At 40.9% G+C, this 18,388-nt stretch overlaps 1 protein-coding gene across 1 annotated transcript; it reads left to right on the plus strand.

Annotated features, from left to right (window-relative positions):
* The first annotated feature begins 5,462 nt into the window (after window positions 1–5,462).
* LOC139890448 (uncharacterized) lies at window positions 5,463–12,925 on the plus strand. The gene is made up of 4 exons (XM_071873326.1): window positions 5,463–6,357; window positions 6,430–6,696; window positions 6,765–6,855; window positions 12,847–12,925. Exons 1-4 carry the CDS (start codon window positions 5,658–5,660, stop codon window positions 12,923–12,925), a joined length of 1,137 nt encoding a protein of 378 aa, XP_071729427.1. The 5' UTR covers window positions 5,463–5,657.
* Window positions 12,926–18,388: the final 5,463 nt, after the last annotated feature.

Below are 18,388 nucleotides of genomic sequence, written 5' to 3' on the forward strand. Positions count from 1 at the left end.
GCTAACATTGACACATCCTATTGGGATGATTTCCTTGTTTTTAAAATATTATGCAGGGACCATTTAGAATGAGGGCATTTAACCAACAACAAGCACAAGATCAAGTTACCCCCGAAATGGAACAACAACTCTTGAACCTACACCCGATCCTGCAATTTCCTAACGAAGTACATCAAAGGGTGCAAAAAGTTAAGGATTTACTCATTCTGGTAAATCGAACCATCTCTCCAGTTTACGTTGTTGATTGGGATCCCTTAGGAGACCCAGTCAATTTAGATACACCGATAAGGGAAATTTTAACCCAAAGTTTCACGAATGAATTTGGGGAAATTAGATATTATAATGACTTTGAGAGATTGTTTAGGTTAAATTCTCCTGTATACAGAGAATGGTGTTTAGAATTTTATTCTACTGTTAGGATGAATATACACCCGGAAAATATCGAAGATACTAGTTTCCTACAATTTAGATTGGGTGGTATAGATAGGGTAATGTCCCTAGGCGACATGACTATGGCTTTAGGGATTTATGACGGTAATGAGATGAATGCTCCAGGTTTTTGGGAATATATTTTTACAGGAGCTAGGTATACAGGAGATTATGATTCTTTGAGTGTCTGGCGCTCTTTTTCCCAAAAGAATACTTATGTAGCAGGCCAAGAATCATACCTTAAGATCACTGATGTTCGCTATCGAATAATTCATAAATTTATAGCGAACACAATTAACCAAAGGGCATTCCTTAATACAGATAAGATTAATTATGTTGACCTTTGGTATTTGGATGCAATTAGAGATAGGGATACATTTATTAGTATACCCTATGGAGTGGCCTACTTTTTAGCCCATTTTGGTAAGGGTGCTCGAGGATCCAGTGACATGTCGGGGGGTCACTATGTCACGTGTTTGGCAGCCTGGTTCGGTCTCGACCCGAACGAATTTGACCCTCCAATCCAACCAATAGCTCAACCGGTTCGTAATTTGGGATTGGAGGTGTATAGGACAGCTAAGGCTATACGTGTAAGGGGTGGGGTACGTAGTTTAAGGCAACAGGAAGTTGCTGCTCATGCACCTATGGAGGAGGATGATGAACCCGCGAGGGAAGCAAGGAGGAGACGCAGAGAGACAGATCAGGCTAGCTCGTCTCATACAGGTACTTCTGATTTTGATATGCTCCAAAACTCATTTAACGCATTGAGTTTAGATGTACGTAATTCATATCAAAACTGGGGAGCGAGATCAGAAGATCAGTACACTGCTTTATCTCGGCAATTAGGGGACATTAGGCATACCCAGCTAGATCAATATAATATGCTGTCCAACATCCGATATGATCAGAGGGGAATGGGAAATCAATTAGAGTGGGCGCACCAACAGGCATATCTATACGCGTCTAACCCGCAAGCTTACGCACCCTCAGCCTTTCCATCATATCCCCCATGGCAATCACCCGATGACCCTCTACCTCCACCCTATGACCATAACGCCGCCATAGCCGCGAGTCAGGATGCATATAGGCGTTTCTACGAGGAACAACGCCTAAACGAGCAACGGCAGCGACAGCAACAGGAGGAGGGCGAACGAGGAGGACCATTTTGGAGCCCATTTGACTAGTTCTATTGTTTTAATCATTTTTATTTTTATGGTGTGTAATAACATAATTGAATGGTGTGTATTGATATTTTTTATACTTCTTATGTTTTATTATATATTAGTAAGAAATTAGTGTGGGGTAATATTGTTTTGTATGATTGAAGTACAACCCCATGTTTGTATGTTTTTAACATGGTTTTGACAGGTACAGAAGAAAATGCAATTACACGAAACGAAACATCGAATTACATTGTGATACAAACGTTGGATAAAATCATAGGTAAAACAATTTGAAAATCCAAATGGGTTAACAAAGGAAGTTCCAAATACTTCACACTATTTGTCCTCTCAAATTTATACATTATTATCTGATTTTATGTAATGAGGGCATTACATAATCTTAAGTGTGGGGTGGGAATATATAAATTCCCGAGAACTTATAATTTGGTGATTTTTATCAAGATTTATAAAATTTTTAAACAAATATATCAAATGAATTTTTAAGGTAACTACGAGCAATTAAAGATCAGGTGTCAAAAACCGAAATTGTTGTCTCAATACATTAAAAACGCATAAGTTTCTTTGTTTAAAACCTATAAAAGAAAACCAAGTATAACAAGAATTTATAAAACCTTATGTTGAGAACCATATATCACATGTTTCTATGAAGTTATTGCAGATATCATTGCTTTGGAACGTATAAACCTGAATATTCCACTATTACGAGTAATAGAGGATGAATCAAGTCCATCCCGTAAGGAAGTAAGGTCTTCCAAATTGACACACTTGCTAACTTATGTTAGAAGATGTAGTCCAGAACAGCTGTAGGTTGACGAAAAATCTTGAAAAGTCATCCCTAAAATCGGCTGGAAATCCACCTAACCTCAGCATCAAACAGGGTTTTTGGTGGTCAGACTTATCCTAACCATGAAAAGGATATGTTTCGTACAATGGGGGGGCACAATGCAAATTAGCTTTTAAGACTAATGAATCTAATCCCCAGATGGATAATCTCCGTAAAGATTAACCGCATCTATGTTTGACCGCGGTCAACATACATATGCCATAACAAATTGAGGTGTGCAAACTCATGGTTCACCGATGATATTTGGACACGATATAATTTTGTTCTAAAACTTATGCTATTTTATGAATTATATTTGTGTAAAACCATTTTTTTTTTTTAGACATTCGGCTTCAAGTTCCATGATACTACAATCATGGGGGCGAATAGCTTGCTAATCGCCGACTGAGACTTCAGTTTTCAGTTACCCTCAACCGGAATTTGAGGTTAAAACCGGAAAACGTGTCTAGTGTAAAAACTAGCATGACATTTTATAAAATCATAAAACGTTTCCACAAGGTCCAATTTTCCCTAAGGATCCAAATTTTTAAACCCTAATCACGAGTTTCATGTTTGTTTCTGTTGTCAGAATTTCGTTTCGTGTGCGTGTGATCCAATAAATACTGTGTTGTGTAATATATTTCATATAGCGTGTGTTTCATTTCGTGTAGTGTGTGTTGTCTGATCTAATGTTCGATAATAAAGATATATATAATGTTCTAATTCTGTTCAAAGATGTAATTGCTTGAGGACAAGCAACGTTCAAGTGTGGGGTATTTTGATATTGCTTTAAACATACATATTATTCGACGCAATATCATTTATATTTCATAGGTTTTTACCATCTACAAAGACATTCAATGAGCATTTCACGAGAAAAACAATAAAAGTAGACAAGAGCTTGCTATTCGAAGAAACGACGATAAAACGATAGTTTTAACCAAATTTATATCAAGAAACGTTTATCCGAATGAAAGTACAAGATAATTGAAGAAAAGAGTTCAAATGGAAAGTGCCAAGTCAATTTAACGTCAACACGGGATCAACAAAGAACAAACGAAAAAGAAAAATAAAGAAAACTGCCATCAACTCATACGCGAATCGTGTAGGATTACACGAAACGCGTAGTAATTTTTTCTTACATGAATCGTGTAGCCTCTACACGAAACGCGTAATATTAGGCCGAGTTTAATCATTAGCCAGAAATGGGGCGGCTGCTTTTTGGAGATAAAAACTAATTCTTTTAGAACTGAGATACAGCAATGAAGTCACTATCACCTACTACATCTTGTAGGCTTTAAATACGGAGTACTAGTTGAATATGAAGGACACAAATATTTATACACACATACAAATTATTGTCATTTATTACTCTGTATCATTTTCATTTTAATCTCAAGGTTCAATATTTAGGATAGTTTCAAATATTAAGAGTGTATTATTCGTGATTAAGGGTGTTATTGTACGCGTGAAAGGGGTGTTATTATTGTAATTTTCTACCGTTTGAAGTTAATGAAAGTGAAGATATTTTAGTAAGTTTACTCTGTTAAAATTATCGTTGTTATTATGTTTGCATATCCATATTTTTATGTTTACCCTAGCGTAATGAATAGCTAAATTTTCATAGTGTTTGCTTAGATGTAGAGCCCCTAGTGAAATGGATTGTTACCATTTGTAAAAGTTAAAAATGTAACTTTAGTATTTTTAATATTGAGCCTAGTTAAAAGAACCATTTTTATGTAATTAGGTATTTAACCCTTGCCACTTAATTTATTAAATTTAAAATAACAAAAGTTGTTTTTATTTACATAAATTAAGCTTCAACATTAAAAATGATCTAGACGAATTTATGGATAAGTTATTAACACCAATTTAGAAATAAACTTCGGTGGTTTGGGTAATATCAATAATTATATGACAGTGTAATTGTAAAAAGGGAAACCGTTACGATTTGGGTATTGGCGAAAGTCAAAACTAGGCTAGATCTCAATTTAAATACTTAAGGAATAGTAGCTATCTAAAAAGAATCCGATGAAAATTAGATTTTATTTAGTTAGTCTTAACCTTATATTTATTCGAAAGAAAAATATAAAGTTTATTACTAAAACATTTTAAATAGGGCGTAAACTCAAAACAATCCATGGACCTAGGGGTGACACATTTAAGTAAACACTCCCATTTATCCCATTATTATTTCTTGTGATCATGCATATTTTAACCGAGGGGTCTTAACATGCTTGCTCAACGTAAAGAAGGGGTTTAAGGATCTTAGAACGTGGCTCTCCGGTCCGGCTACCGTGAATAACCCTGGCCGACATGATGATGTCGGCGGGGTGGCCAAGTGATTAAGTCCACCTTCGATGACGTCCGTCGATCAGAAGGCCCCAAGCAAGGTTGTAGGTACCAGTTAATAAAGAACTAACCTGTTAACCTTTAGAAGATGATAGAGGATATAAGTTACGTAGGATGTGTGGTAGAAGATGGATACGTAACGTGGTATGTTGCTAACGACGATTAGGGTTTGTATTTATAGACAAACCCTAATTCTAGAACCGTCATAGGATAGTGATAATCGTTTCCATAACCATCTCCCCCGAATCACGGATATAATTATGGAAAAGATATTTGCTTGTTAGCTAAGCAACCGCCGTAAAGGGACCAGATACGGATCAGCATGCCGCATGACGCATGAGAGCACCCCGCATACGCACCATAGCGCATGCCCGTGTGTATGTTACATGCGCATGCGGGCTGCGGTATCATTAAGTCCCCCCAGTTTGATGTTATATGACGCAAGTCATATGATATCAAACTATTAAGCGAAAAAGAGAAAACAAAAGGACGACGAGCATTTAATGTCCTCGCGTGCGCCTCGATGCCTGTCACAATCGCAGAAGCCCATTCGGCTGACAAGACATAAAGTAACAGTGCCGCAGGCACGTGCGAACCACGCGCGTGTTTGTAATCATTCTTAACTGACACCACGCGCGATCAGCAAATGCTACCCGTCGATTGCATTACACGTGTATGGCCACGATCACACCATTCCAACCCACGCTCCCCCAATCTTGCCTATAAATAGCCCCAAATCACACACATTTTCACTTTTCCGGTGTCAAGCTTCCCAAATACGCTCTCGCCTCCAAATCCTATCAATTCCGATCAACTCCGTCATATTCCGATCGTCATTTAAAGGTCAGTCGTTCTCCATTCATCTAAAAATGACCAAAGCTAATGAAACTTTCGTAGAGAATGTAGAGTCCAACATAGGCCAGAAAAACATCGACCACTTAGTTAAGCAATACCCCCCTCTAGCGGGTTACAATCCGGTACCACCACTGCCTAGCCAGCGAGCCCATCAGCCACCAGAGAATAAGGTGGCGATCTACGAACATGCTTTTAAGCATGGTAATTTTAGGGTTCCACCCACCGACTTCTTTTTAGGCGTACTAGATCATTTCAAAGTAGGGCTAGGGCAATTGCACCCGTATGCTATAGGCAAAATCGTTCTATTCGAGATGTGGTGTGTTGCACTCAACACAGTACCATTGGTGAAGGTTTTTTGCCACCTATTCCGCTTAGCCAACCACCATAAATCTTGGTTCACCTTCTTCGCACGCCAAAATTTCACAAAAACCCCGAAATCGAATGCGGGAAGTTGGAAAGAAACTTTTTTCTTCGTCGACCAGACCGTAGTAGGCACTGGCTTCCCGCAGACGCTCATTTGGTGCGAGAAGGTAGAAAAAGATGTGAACAAGATGCCAGCGTTGGATGACGAGGAGAAAAAGTTGTTGAAGCAGTGCGTCAACGCACAACTGGTGCACCGTTCGTATGGTAATGTTATGCTGCGGTTGGGGAAGATCTCCGCGTATTGGCCTTGGGAGGATGTGCGGCCGGCCATAGTTGGCCCCGATGGAAAGGGTAGGAATAGCATAAACGCGTACTTACATAAATTTTTGTATATTTTCTAACGCAGGCGTTTATTGTTTGCAGAGATGAGGATGAAGAAGGTGCTTACCGCGGAGGAGATTGCTGGGATCTCTTTCCGCAAGCAGGATGTGGACAAACAGCTAGAGCAGGCAGCTGCTAGCGAACATGTGGAGGAAACGCCGGCGGAGTCAGGCAATAAACGCAAGGCGGCTGGGACGTCCGAGGCTCAGAAGAAGAAGAAGAAGACTCCTAAGCAGCTGGAGGATATGCGCAACGACAATTTTGTTGCCATCGAGCCGCGGTCCGCAGACCTACCTCCCCCCATTAATGGTGAGCGTTTATTTTATCGCATGTATACCGCGTAGAAAAATCTGCGTACTAATCTGAGTATTTTGCAGAGCATGTGGAGGAGACGCAGCCAACAACACCGCGGGTCAACCCCGAGCTGCAGGCCACTGCCACATCCAAAGACAAGGCGATCCCCGTCGAGTCTGAGTCTACATTACCTCCTCCGCAAGGCAGCTTCCGTGTTGCCAACCTCCGCCAACTTTGCCAGTCCTCCGCAGAAAATGCTGCGGAGCAATCTGCATTCTTGCAGCAAATCTTCCCAGCAGAGTTCCGCGAGCAACTGGCCGCGCTGCCGTTTAACCAGGCGCTCAACGCCTTTGTCCAGAGCGGGCTGGTATTCTTTGGGATGTTTGCGGATCAAGCCCGTCGATCCTCCAGCCTATACGATGTTGCACTGCGCAAAGAGGTGGAGTTGGGTTTGCTGCAGGCGGGTGTAGATCAGGTCAAGAAGGACAGGGACGCTGCTGAGGAGGCCCGCAAAGCTGTTGAATTGACTGCGGCCGAAACCAAGACCCTCTTGATTCAAGAAAGAAAAAAGAATCAAGAGCTTGTGGGTGCGGTTGATCAGGCAAAGGGGGAAACTGAGCGAGTGAGGCTGGAGTTGGAAAAGGTGACGAGGGAGAGGGACGATGCGGTTACCAATCGCGAGCTGGCCGAGGCAGATATGACAAAGCTGCGCACCGCACTCCCCGCAATTGCGCAGAAAGTGATGGACTCCGAGCCCGTGTCCGACCGGTTTAATGCCTATGTCGATGCGGTCAAGGACCATGAGGTGAACAAGGCTGTGCGGGAAGTGATCCAGGCATGCGGCCTAACTCCACCGTTCCCCGACATTTTCCAAAAGAAATTAAAGGAGGGAACGGCCGCGGCACTGCTGGAGGCGGAAGAGGCAATCAAGTCCATCCCTATCCCTTTGATCAATGCGTTTGCGGCTGACCCGACGATGCCGCTTGATGGGTTTTTGAAGGAGGATTACTAGAGTAGTTTGTGCCGTAAGCCCTAATCTAAGGCAGGTAATTGTAAATGTATTTTGGAGCCCTAAGTCCCATGTTGGGCAGGCATGTGAAACAATTACTTATGTAATAATTTATTTGGATGTGTATATATGTTTGTCTGTTATGCATGCGTGATATCCTTGTTTATATATCGCGAATCAAAACAAATTATGAACCGCATGCGCATGCGCATAGTTAACCACAACTTATGCGTATGCGGATGGTACTGCGTAAAATAAACCAATATTTTAACTTACCTTTAACAATTTAGACTCAAAAGCTACTGCGCTATTGCTTTGTCATGTACTAGAGGTGCACTATTAGTTATATGGTAAGCAAACGCAACTAAAAACAAACCAATGTTTTTATGCTTAGGAGTTCCTCAAGCAAACCAATGCGAGAGCGATTACGCACAAGCAAACCAATGCTTGTATTTTTTTTTATTTTTAAAGTCGACTTTGCAGCCATCTAGTCTGCGTGGCGCTTGGCTAGGGGAAAACCAATTCCCTTCGCCTGCCGTTATTGTCTAGCCTTGTAACCAAACAGGCTTCTGCCGCACGGGGGCTAGAGGACACCCCTTAAGTAGGCAGGAAACGCATACAAAAAATATAAATGGACAACAAAAGTATGCGCATGTAATTATTTTTATTTGGCATTAATTATGATTACAACTGCGACATATCCGAAAGGATGAAAAATAAAATAATGTGCTAAACAAATTGGAGTGATCAAGTCCATCTAGCTACATGTAACATTTTTTCAATAACGTCGCATGCCAAGTGCGTTTCACAGGTTTGCCATCTAATGTCTCTAGATGGTATGCCCCGGTGTTGCTTGCTTCTGCTACCCTGTATGGGCCCTCCCAACGAGGTCCCAGTTTCCCAGTATCTTCCGCATGACTTGCATCGTTCTGGCGCCAAACCAAATCACCGCACTTATAAGTGCGTGAACGCACACGCTGATTGTAATACTTTGCGATTTTCTGCTTGTTATTTGCTTCGTTAACAGCCGCAGAGAGTCTGCGTTCTTCAAGCAGATTAAGATTTTCCCGCAGAGCTTCAGAGTTATTTTGCTCATCAAAGTTTTGTATGCGGAACGTTGGTACCCCAATCTCTGCGGGTACAACAGCTTCTGACCCATAAACCAAACTAAACGGAGTCTCACCAGTGCTTGCTTTGGGTGTGGTTCTATGCGCCCATAAAACCTTTGGAAGCTCATCCACCCAACCAACGCGGTCATGACCCAACCTTGCCTTGATTCCAGCAACTATATCTCGGTTGGTAACTTCGCACTGGCCATTCGCCTGCGGATGCGCAACTGAAGTAAAAGTTTGCTTAATATTAAGCTCCACACACCAACTGCGAAAAGGATCGCCGGCAAATTGTGTACCGTTATCACTAACAATTTCATTGGGTATGCCGAATCGACAGACAATGTCTTCCCATACAAAATTCCGCACTCTTTTCCCTGAAATTGTTGCCAGCGGTTTCGCTTCGACCCACTTCGTGAAGTAATCGATTGCAACAATTAAGAATTTGACATTTCCTGCGTGTGCAGAGTATGCGTAAGATAATGACGTAAGTAGCATATTTAGCAAATGAATGGCAATATTACCTTGGCCTTTGGGGAATGGTCCGACTATGTCGATCGCCCATTTGCAGAATGGCCATGGTGAGGAGACCGGTATCATTGGATGCGCAGGTGCCCTGCTGATAGGTGCATGTATTTGGCATGATTCGCATTGCTTGACAATACGCGCCGTGTCTGCGTACATAGTAGGCCAATAATAACCTAACCGCATGATTTTTGACACAATGGACCTGTGTCCCGAATGAAGGGCGCATGCACCCTCATGCACCTCGCGTATAACTTCCTCTGCCTCTTTCGGACCTATGCACCTTAAATGCGGTCCCAAATAGTTTCTTCGATACAAGACGTCACCCTCGAGGGCATAAAGCGGTGCCTTTGTGCGGACTTTCTTCGCATCAGAGGAGTCCGCGGGTGAAGTGCCGTCCCGTAAAAAAGCGATGATGGGCGTCATCCACGTTGGGCTTGATTCCTCAACCAGTGCCACTAGAGGCATCATGACAATAGATTTTGCGTTGAGTTCCTCTATTAGAATTTTCTTACCCATATGATCAAAAGCCAAGGCAGCTAGTTTGCTTAGCGCATCCGCCTTCTTATTTTGCCCCCGCATTACGTGCGAGATTTGAAAAGCCTCGAACTGGTCAGCGAGATTATGAACAAGCGATAAATATTGCTGCATAGCAATGTCGTGCGCTTCGAAGTCTCCGCAGACTTGATTGCATACTAGCTTTGAATCCACGTAAGCGTGCAAGATTTTAACATTTAGCTTATGCGCGATGCGCATACCTGCTAGCAGAGCCTCATACTCTGCTTCATTGTTTGTGACAGCAAAATTAAACCGCAGTGCGTACGTATGTTCCTCACCGCCTGGACCTGTCAAAATTACACCTGCGCCTGCGCCAGATGCGCTACACGCACCATCGGTGTATAATTCCCATGGTGATAGAACAGGTGCGGGCGGATCTTGATGTTCTGCTGACGCTTCGACATCCGCAGGTATTTCTGCTAGGTAGTCAGCAAGTATTTGACCCTTAACCGCACTGCGTGAAGAAAAGTTTATTTCATGTTCTCCCAATTCGACTGCCCACTTGGCCATTCGGCCAGAAATCTCGGGCTTGTACAGTACCTGAATGAAATAAAATGATTGCGTTAGTCAATGCGGTAACCCCGGTCATTGCCGCAAAGTAATCATGTACCAACCTGTTTGATTGGCTGATCAGTTAGAACCACAATCGGATGTGCTTGAAAGTATCGGCGTAAACGCCGCGCTGTATGGACAAGCGCATATACTAACTTCTCTATTGGCGAGTAGTTTACTTCGCTTGATGTCAGCGTCTTGCTTACGAAGTAGACCGGCATTTGTGTCTGAGAAAACCTCAGCGTTAAAGTTCTGCGAAATAAATAATGCAAGTAAATTGATAAGTTACCTTTTCGTGGTCTGCGATGAGAACTGAACTGATTGCTTCCTTTGATGCCGCAAGGTACAGCGTTAACGTCTCCCCAGGGACTGGCGCAGTAAGTGTTGGTAACTCTGCAAGCACCTTTTTCATCTCCTGAAAGGCTGATTCTGCTTCCTGAGTCCAGACAAAATCCTTTTTCTTCAAACAGTTTTTCAAAGTGTTAAAGAATGGTAGCTGACGCTCTGCGGCTTTTGAAAAAAACCGCGTGATTGCTGCGAGCTTCCCAGTGAGACTCTGCACATCTTTCTTTGTTTTCGGAGATGGTAAATTATCAATAGCTTCAATCTTTTTGGGATTAGCCTTGATACCCCGCGCTGTCACCACATGACCTAGAAACTTGCCTTCCTCCTCTCCAAAGCTACATTTAAGCGGATTAAGCTTCATGTTGATCCTTCGCAGAGACGCAAACGTTTCTAGGATGTCTGCGAGCATGTCTTCTTCGGTGTTGCTTTTGATTACCAAGTCATCGACATACGCTTCAAGATTTCTGCCAATTTGAGGCTTGAATGCTGCGTCAATTACACGCTGATAGGTCGCGCCCGCGTTCTTCAAGCCGAAAGGCATCTTTGTGTAACAATAAATACCCTGCGGCGTATGAAAAGCAGTCTTGTCTTCGTCTTCCGCAGCCATTAGAATTTGGTGATAACCTTTGTATGCGTCCAGAAAGCACTTATATCTGAATCCAGACAAAGATTCAACCTTCCAGTCTATCTCCCGGAGAGGGTAATTGTCTTTAGGACATGCTTTGTTAATGTCTTTAAAATCAACGCACATTCGCCAGTTACCATCAGCCTTTTTCACCAACACCGGATTGGCAACCCATGTTTGATAACGCACTTCGCGTAGAATGTTTGCTTTGACAAGGTTGTCTACTTCTGCGCATAGCCAATCACTGCGGTCTAAAGCCATATGCCGCTTCTTTTGTCTAACAGGTGTGAGCGATGGATTAACATTCAATTTATGTTCCGCAATGTCCCGCGGGACACCTGTCATATCTGATTCGCGCCATGCGAAAACATCTGCGTTTGCGGACAATATACCATGTAACTTAGCCTTGGTTTCAGCTGATAAACCTGCGCCGATTTTTATACCCTTATCTGGATGCAAGCGATTAGCAATGACCGCACTGCTTGCAATCTGCTCCCCGACGCTAGGGATGTTAATTTGCACAACTGACGCACATATCTCAATCGTTTGATGTGACGCCATTGTGGCAACTCCTCCCTTAGTAGGAAACTTAATCAAACCGTGCACTACCGAAGGTATGATGTTAAAACGCCGTATGAAATTTCTTCCCAGTAGCGCATTATATCGCGAAGTCGAGCGAACCACATAAAAGTCAACTAATTCGTTCCTTATTAACTGCGGATTCTTGTCATCTTCGAGCTCTATTAATAACTCTATCCGTCCCACGGGCCATGAGCTTTCTCCGGAAAAACCAGACAGGGTGATATCAGACGGATGTAGCTGCGCCTTCACGTGTTCGGGAAGAAATTGATAGCAATGCTCGTACATAATGTCAACGCCGCTCCCAGTGTCGACATGCATGCGCTTGACCTGCACCCCGCAAGAAGGAATGCGGCACTTGATAATGATAGGTTCATTCACCCTGTCAATTGACATCACAGGAGGGAAAGTGATTGGAAGAAGTTCCCAATCCTGATGATCGTTATACTTTCTTCGCTGACCTAATTTCTCTGCGTCAACCATGTTAATGGTTAAATCAGCATTTTTGGCCTTATCCACTTTCTGCCACGCGAAGGTTTTAGTTTTTGACCCCTCTTCTGCGGCTTTCCCTTTATCTTTCTTTGGCGGTTTGAGGTGATCCAACTTACCCGCACGGAGCGCCTCCAGTACCCGTTCCATCAAGTTTTTACACCTATTCGTATCGTGCCCGTAATCATCGTGAAATTCACAATACTTTGTCTTATCCCGCTTACCAAATTCTGTAAGCGGAGTTGGGACCGCGAAGGTCGCGCATACTGGCTCCGTCGCCAAAATTTCTTTGGGCGTTTTGGATAAGCTTTTAAGAAGCGCATAGTTCTGATTGTTGATGCCGCGCTGATTATTGCTTCGATAATTGCCATTAGATCTCCCCTTTTCACTTCTGATAGGACCGCCACTATGGTAACGCCCGCGAGAATTATTTCTGCGGTTTTGATCTCGTGAGCGGTCATCATCATCCTTTTTTTCATTTCGCGAGCTGCTTGTGGGAACATCGTTATCTTCGCCACTCCGCATATAATCGTGACATTCTTTAAGCGCCTCAGCGTAAGTTGTTGGCACCGTATGACGCAAACGCTTGACTAGCGTTGGGTGCCGTTCTGAATTGATGCCATGTATGAGTCCTGATATCTGTTGTTCTGGCTTGAGATCTGGAATGCGCAAACATTCATTAGTATACCTTGTGAGATACTCTCCCAAAGATTCCTTGGATTTCTGCGTAATATCATGGCATTCAATGTGAGTGCGCTTGCATGGTCTTTGATTCTGATACTGCAATAAAAACTTTGTTCGCAGATCCATGAATCCGGCAATACTGCCCGCCGGGAGTTTATTGAACCATTCGCGAGCAATGCCCTGCAAGGTCATTGGAAATATTTGGCACGCAACCGGATCCACCCAACCTTGAGTGCGCATTGCACCCTCAAAGCGCTGTAAAAAGTCATCCGGATCGGATAAACCATTGTAAGTACCTAGCGTACCAGGTATCTTTGGTGCGGCTGGAAACGGATATGCAGTTATGTGCGGAGGAAATTTGTCAAAAGTAGTCGGTAGCTCGAAAGGTGGTTTAACAGGATCCCCTTTTAAACCCGCAAAGAAACGCCGCATCATGTCCTGAACGAAGTCAGGCTGCGAAAATAAGTGAACCATGTCAGGGGGTGCGGCCTGCATAAATTGCCCTGCAAGATTCGCCTACCCCTGAATATTTTGCCAAGGTTGACCCTGCATCTGCGGATATACCCACGGCTGCGGTGTTGGAAAAGAGGGATTACTTGAAGATGCCGAATACACAGGTTGTAAGGGGAGCGAGACCTGTGGCGCAAATGCCTGCGAAAACTGAGGATACACACTCAAGAGCCCAACCGTTTGCGCTGTGCTTTGTTGTTGCGCTGTTATTGGCGCCCAATGAGAGTTTGCGTCTGGAATGACACCAAATCCCCAGCTGTTAAGTAACGCCTGCGCATCCGCAGGGGTTAAGAATTGAGAAACTGGGCGCGGTGGTTGCCAAGGTTGCAGGGGTGTAAACGACGAGTTTTGCTGAATAGTCTGCGTCTGCAGAGGTATCGAAAAAGTGGTACTGTAAATAGGTACCTGGCCGTAGCAAACTACATGTGGTCCCATGGTTTCGCCACCAGCGTTTATCGGGATAACCCTTGGATCCACCGATGAAAAATCCAACCGCGTGGTTGTGACTGGTGAATTTGCTCTTGGCGGTGTAACCCCATCCGGATATACCGGCTTAAACCGCTGAAAGGGTTCGCCGGATACAGGTGGGGGGTACATTGTGTACCCTGCTTGAGCAGCCGCCTCCGTAGTCAAAACTGGCGTTTGCTGACTACCAGACGGCGCGTGTTGAATTGCTGTTTGAGTATGCTCCGATGATTCCTCGGAAGTCATGATACTGTTAAAAAGAAAAAATTAAAAAAAAAAAAAATTCTGTAAATAGCGAATCATAATTCAAAACCTAAAAAGAAAGAACAATTAAACAGTTTTGAATTAATTCGACTCTCAATGAAAGCACCACTTGATCATGCATATTTTAACCGAGGGGTCTTAACATGCTTGCTCAACGTAAAGAAGGGGTTTAAGGATCTTAGAACGTGGCTCTCCGGTCCGGCTACCGTGAATAACCCTGGCCGACATGATGATGTCGGCGGGGTGGCCAAGTGATTAAGTCCACCTTCGATGACGTCCGTCGATCAGAAGGCCCCAAGCAAGGTTGTAGGTACCAGTTAATAAAGAACTAACCTGTTAACCTTTAGAAGATGATAGAGGATATAAGTTACGTAGGATGTGTGGTAGAAGATGGCTACGTAACGTGGTATGTTGCTAACGACGATTAGGGTTTGTATTTATAGACAAACCCTAATTCTAGAACCGTCATAGGATAGTGATAATCGTTTCCATAACCATCTCCCCCGAATCACGGATATAATTATGGAAAAGATATTTGCTTGTTAGCTAAGCAACCGCCGTAAAGGGACCAGATACGGATCCGCATGCCGCATGACGCATGAGAGCACCCCGCATACGCACCATAGCGCATGCCCGTGTGTATGTTACATGCGCATGCGGGCTGCGGTATCATTATCTTGTAAACGTATTATTATCATTATTTACGAATTATTGTTTTAAAATATAAAAACAATACATAAAAACATTTAAATCCGTAACAGACTCTTTGTCACATCGTATAAGTCATACGCGAATCGTGTATGGTATACGCGAAACGCGTATGCCTGTAAATCAAACTGTACGATCAGAATCACACAATTCGCGTAGGTTTTATACGCGTATAAATACGCGAAACGCGTACTGTATAAACGCGGCTACAGTACCAGTTAGGGTAAAATTAGGGTTTTAATTATTTAATTATTTATATTTAAGGTTATTACTATATAATTAATATTAGTTATTATAAAATACCTTAATACATGTTTAACCTTATAATTAGTGTTAATTAAAAGTTTATAACTTATAATTAGTTTGTAATTAGTTAAATTACTATTCCTAATAATTTATATTAATATAATTAAAACTTGTCATTTAGTTAATTTAAATAATTTTATATTATAATTACTCAAAACAAAATTCTAAACATATAATTTTATTAAAAATTACTATTTTACTAATTACCATCTAGTAACATAATTAATGCATCAAAATTAGCATAATTTCATTTAGTTCCTTTTTAAGTTATTTATTGTAATCTTGTAATTTTATTTATGAAGTAAATTAGTTAAGTTATTTTCTGTTACTGTTATATTATAAATTCCTAATCCAAAACCCCCTTTAACTAAGTTTGACATCAAAGACTATTAAAAACCATTAAACACTCCATCTCCCTGTGGAACGAATCGGATTTACCAACAAACTAAACTACACGGATAGGACTAGTTGCCTATATATGTGTGAAATCAACCTGGATTCAATAAAATACTACATATACAATAAATCAATTCGTATAACAAAACAACTCAAATCCGTTCATAAATAAAGGTTACGATCCAGCACATCAGTCATGCTGAGTTTTTAATGGGACATGATGATTCACAAATTATAACGTCATCATATGCCATGTTACACGACCCTTACATTTTATCTGATATATAAACATATCAAGAACATATTTTCTTGATAGTTCTATCTTTCCCGGATATTCTGGTAAATTGACAAATCAAGATCGTGCTATTACCATTTCTTTCTTAGAACATTAACTATGTTCATTTCGAAATTCATATCTATGAATTCTGGACCGTTGCTCGCATTACTAGAGGTCGAGAGGATAATAAAAAGGTAAAGAGATCCAAAATATAAGAGAAAATATAAAGCCCGATGACAACACCGAAATTACAAACCGTGGATATCAGTACGTATAGCAATATAAAGACACGAGAGGATTATAAATACAATAATCCCTAGAGCATAATAGAAATAAACAGATTCTTCAGGTGGGAGTTGGAAAAGAAAAACGATCATTGCGATAGTTAGAATAAGAACAAGGATCAGAACAGGGTTAAGCATTTTCATAAATCTTTTTGAAATTGGGAATTGAGTATAAAAGTGGTGAAAACTAATGGAACGGAAAAGGTAAATTTATAAAGGAAATATCAGACAGAGTAATCGAGACAGATCACCGTATTTAATTATAGAGATTTTAATTTCCTTACTCGCCGAAGAATCAAATCTTTTAGATTTCGAAAATTTTCTTTAAATTCCTTGAATTCTGGAAATCAACCATATCTACGTCAAAAGATTTGACGAAACATTATTTCTTCAATTCACTCTTTTGCGATAACTTCACTCATACAATTCGAATAATCGAATTGTTCTATCCATATTACTCAATGATGATAAAACTCTATTTATCAACTCATATTCGTCATGAAAACATTTTTATTGTTAGCCATGACCACCTCACTCAAATTTCGGGACGAAATTTCTTTAACGGGTAGGTACTGTGACGACCCGAGAATTTTCGACTAAATTTAAAATTAATCTTTATATGATTTCGATACAATAAGCAATGTATGTAATGTTGAGTCTAGAAAATTTTGAAACGATGTTCATATATTCAATTGACCTTCGACTGCTCTCGACGATTCACGAACAATTAATTGTAAATAGATATGTGTGTATGTATATATAAATAATAATTCGGAATATAATTTGAAGTATTATTTGTTGTTGTTATTAAAAATTAATAAAATAAAAATAGGATATTATAATAATTATTACTTTTAATATATCTCTATATATAAATAAAGTATATTAAAAATAAATATTAAATGATTGTAATACTCGTTTGATGTTTCGATTGATATTAAGTAAGTTAAATTCAGACTTATGTAATTTTAAAATAAAAGATGATCCGAAAATGTGTTATATAAGTTATAGGCTTATTAAAATTATATTTAGGACCTAATTATTTAATTTTATCATTTTTTTTTATATTTTACCCATAAATGAGAGGGACAGTTGATGTAATTTTTATCTATTAAATTAATGACTAAATTTTATACCATAATGACCTAAATAAATAAAGATACTTAAATTAAAATTTTGGGATTTTTAGGAACACTTTTATATTTTAACTATTTAGCAATGGACACGATATAATATCCCAATCAAACCGTCGGTAGATAAATTACAAAGTTAATACTGCTTTACTATTACGTCACTGTTTCTTAAAGTCTCATTCATGTCCCTATTTTCTTTCAATCATAGCACCACTTTATATATATTTATTATTATACCTATATTTATGTATATATAATATGCTTAAATCTCTGCATATGAAAACTATCATCACCATCCCTCTCTTTACTCTTGTTCTGTCAGCAAGTCACCCAACAACAATGAACCACCATCACCGCCAACTCCTTCCATCACCACCTCAAACCACTTCACCATAGTCACCACCCTTGTCCCTAACGGTTCTTGCTTCATGTTCGATTATGACTTACCGAACATTATAAATTACGGCCACCATAACCAAACTCACATGGCATCACCAACATACACCATATACTACCAACAACGAACCATCATCAAAACCCGCTTGTCTTAATTGTGTTTAAGGAAGACGCTAATCATCACCTTTGATTAACCAACACTACCTTGCCTACTCTTTTAATCAATCACCATGACACCACACTACTCGTATGACACCCTCAATCTTCTCCACCTTGTCGCCCCTCCACTATCGTGAACCTACAACCTCCTTCACGAAACCACCTTCACACTACCACCACTGTCGACACACACCATCTCACGACCACCACCCTCCACCTACTTCAAAACCGTCTAAACGTCACTGTTTTGATTTTACTCATCAATAACCGTCCACGGTAACCTTTCATTCCTACAAACAATCACCAATTATCACCTCTTCCTATATATGATTAT

This window comes from Rutidosis leptorrhynchoides, chromosome 2 (assembly GCF_046630445.1).
Source record: "Rutidosis leptorrhynchoides isolate AG116_Rl617_1_P2 chromosome 2, CSIRO_AGI_Rlap_v1, whole genome shotgun sequence".
NCBI lineage: Eukaryota > Viridiplantae > Streptophyta > Magnoliopsida > Asterales > Asteraceae > Rutidosis > Rutidosis leptorrhynchoides.

What these genes read in the sequence shown, in the direction of transcription:
- LOC139890448 (XM_071873326.1), top strand. Translation starts at nt 5,658, where the DNA reads ATGACCAAAGCTAATGAAACTTTCGTAGAGAATGTAGAGTCCAACATA. An exon ending in AGTTGGCCCCGATGGAAAGG is followed by an intron (nt 6,358 to 6,429) that starts GTAGGAATAGCA and finishes TATTGTTTGCAG; the next exon opens with AGATGAGGATGAAGAAGGTG. An exon ending in CCTACCTCCCCCCATTAATG is followed by an intron (nt 6,697 to 6,764) that starts GTGAGCGTTTAT and finishes AGTATTTTGCAG; the next exon opens with AGCATGTGGAGGAGACGCAG.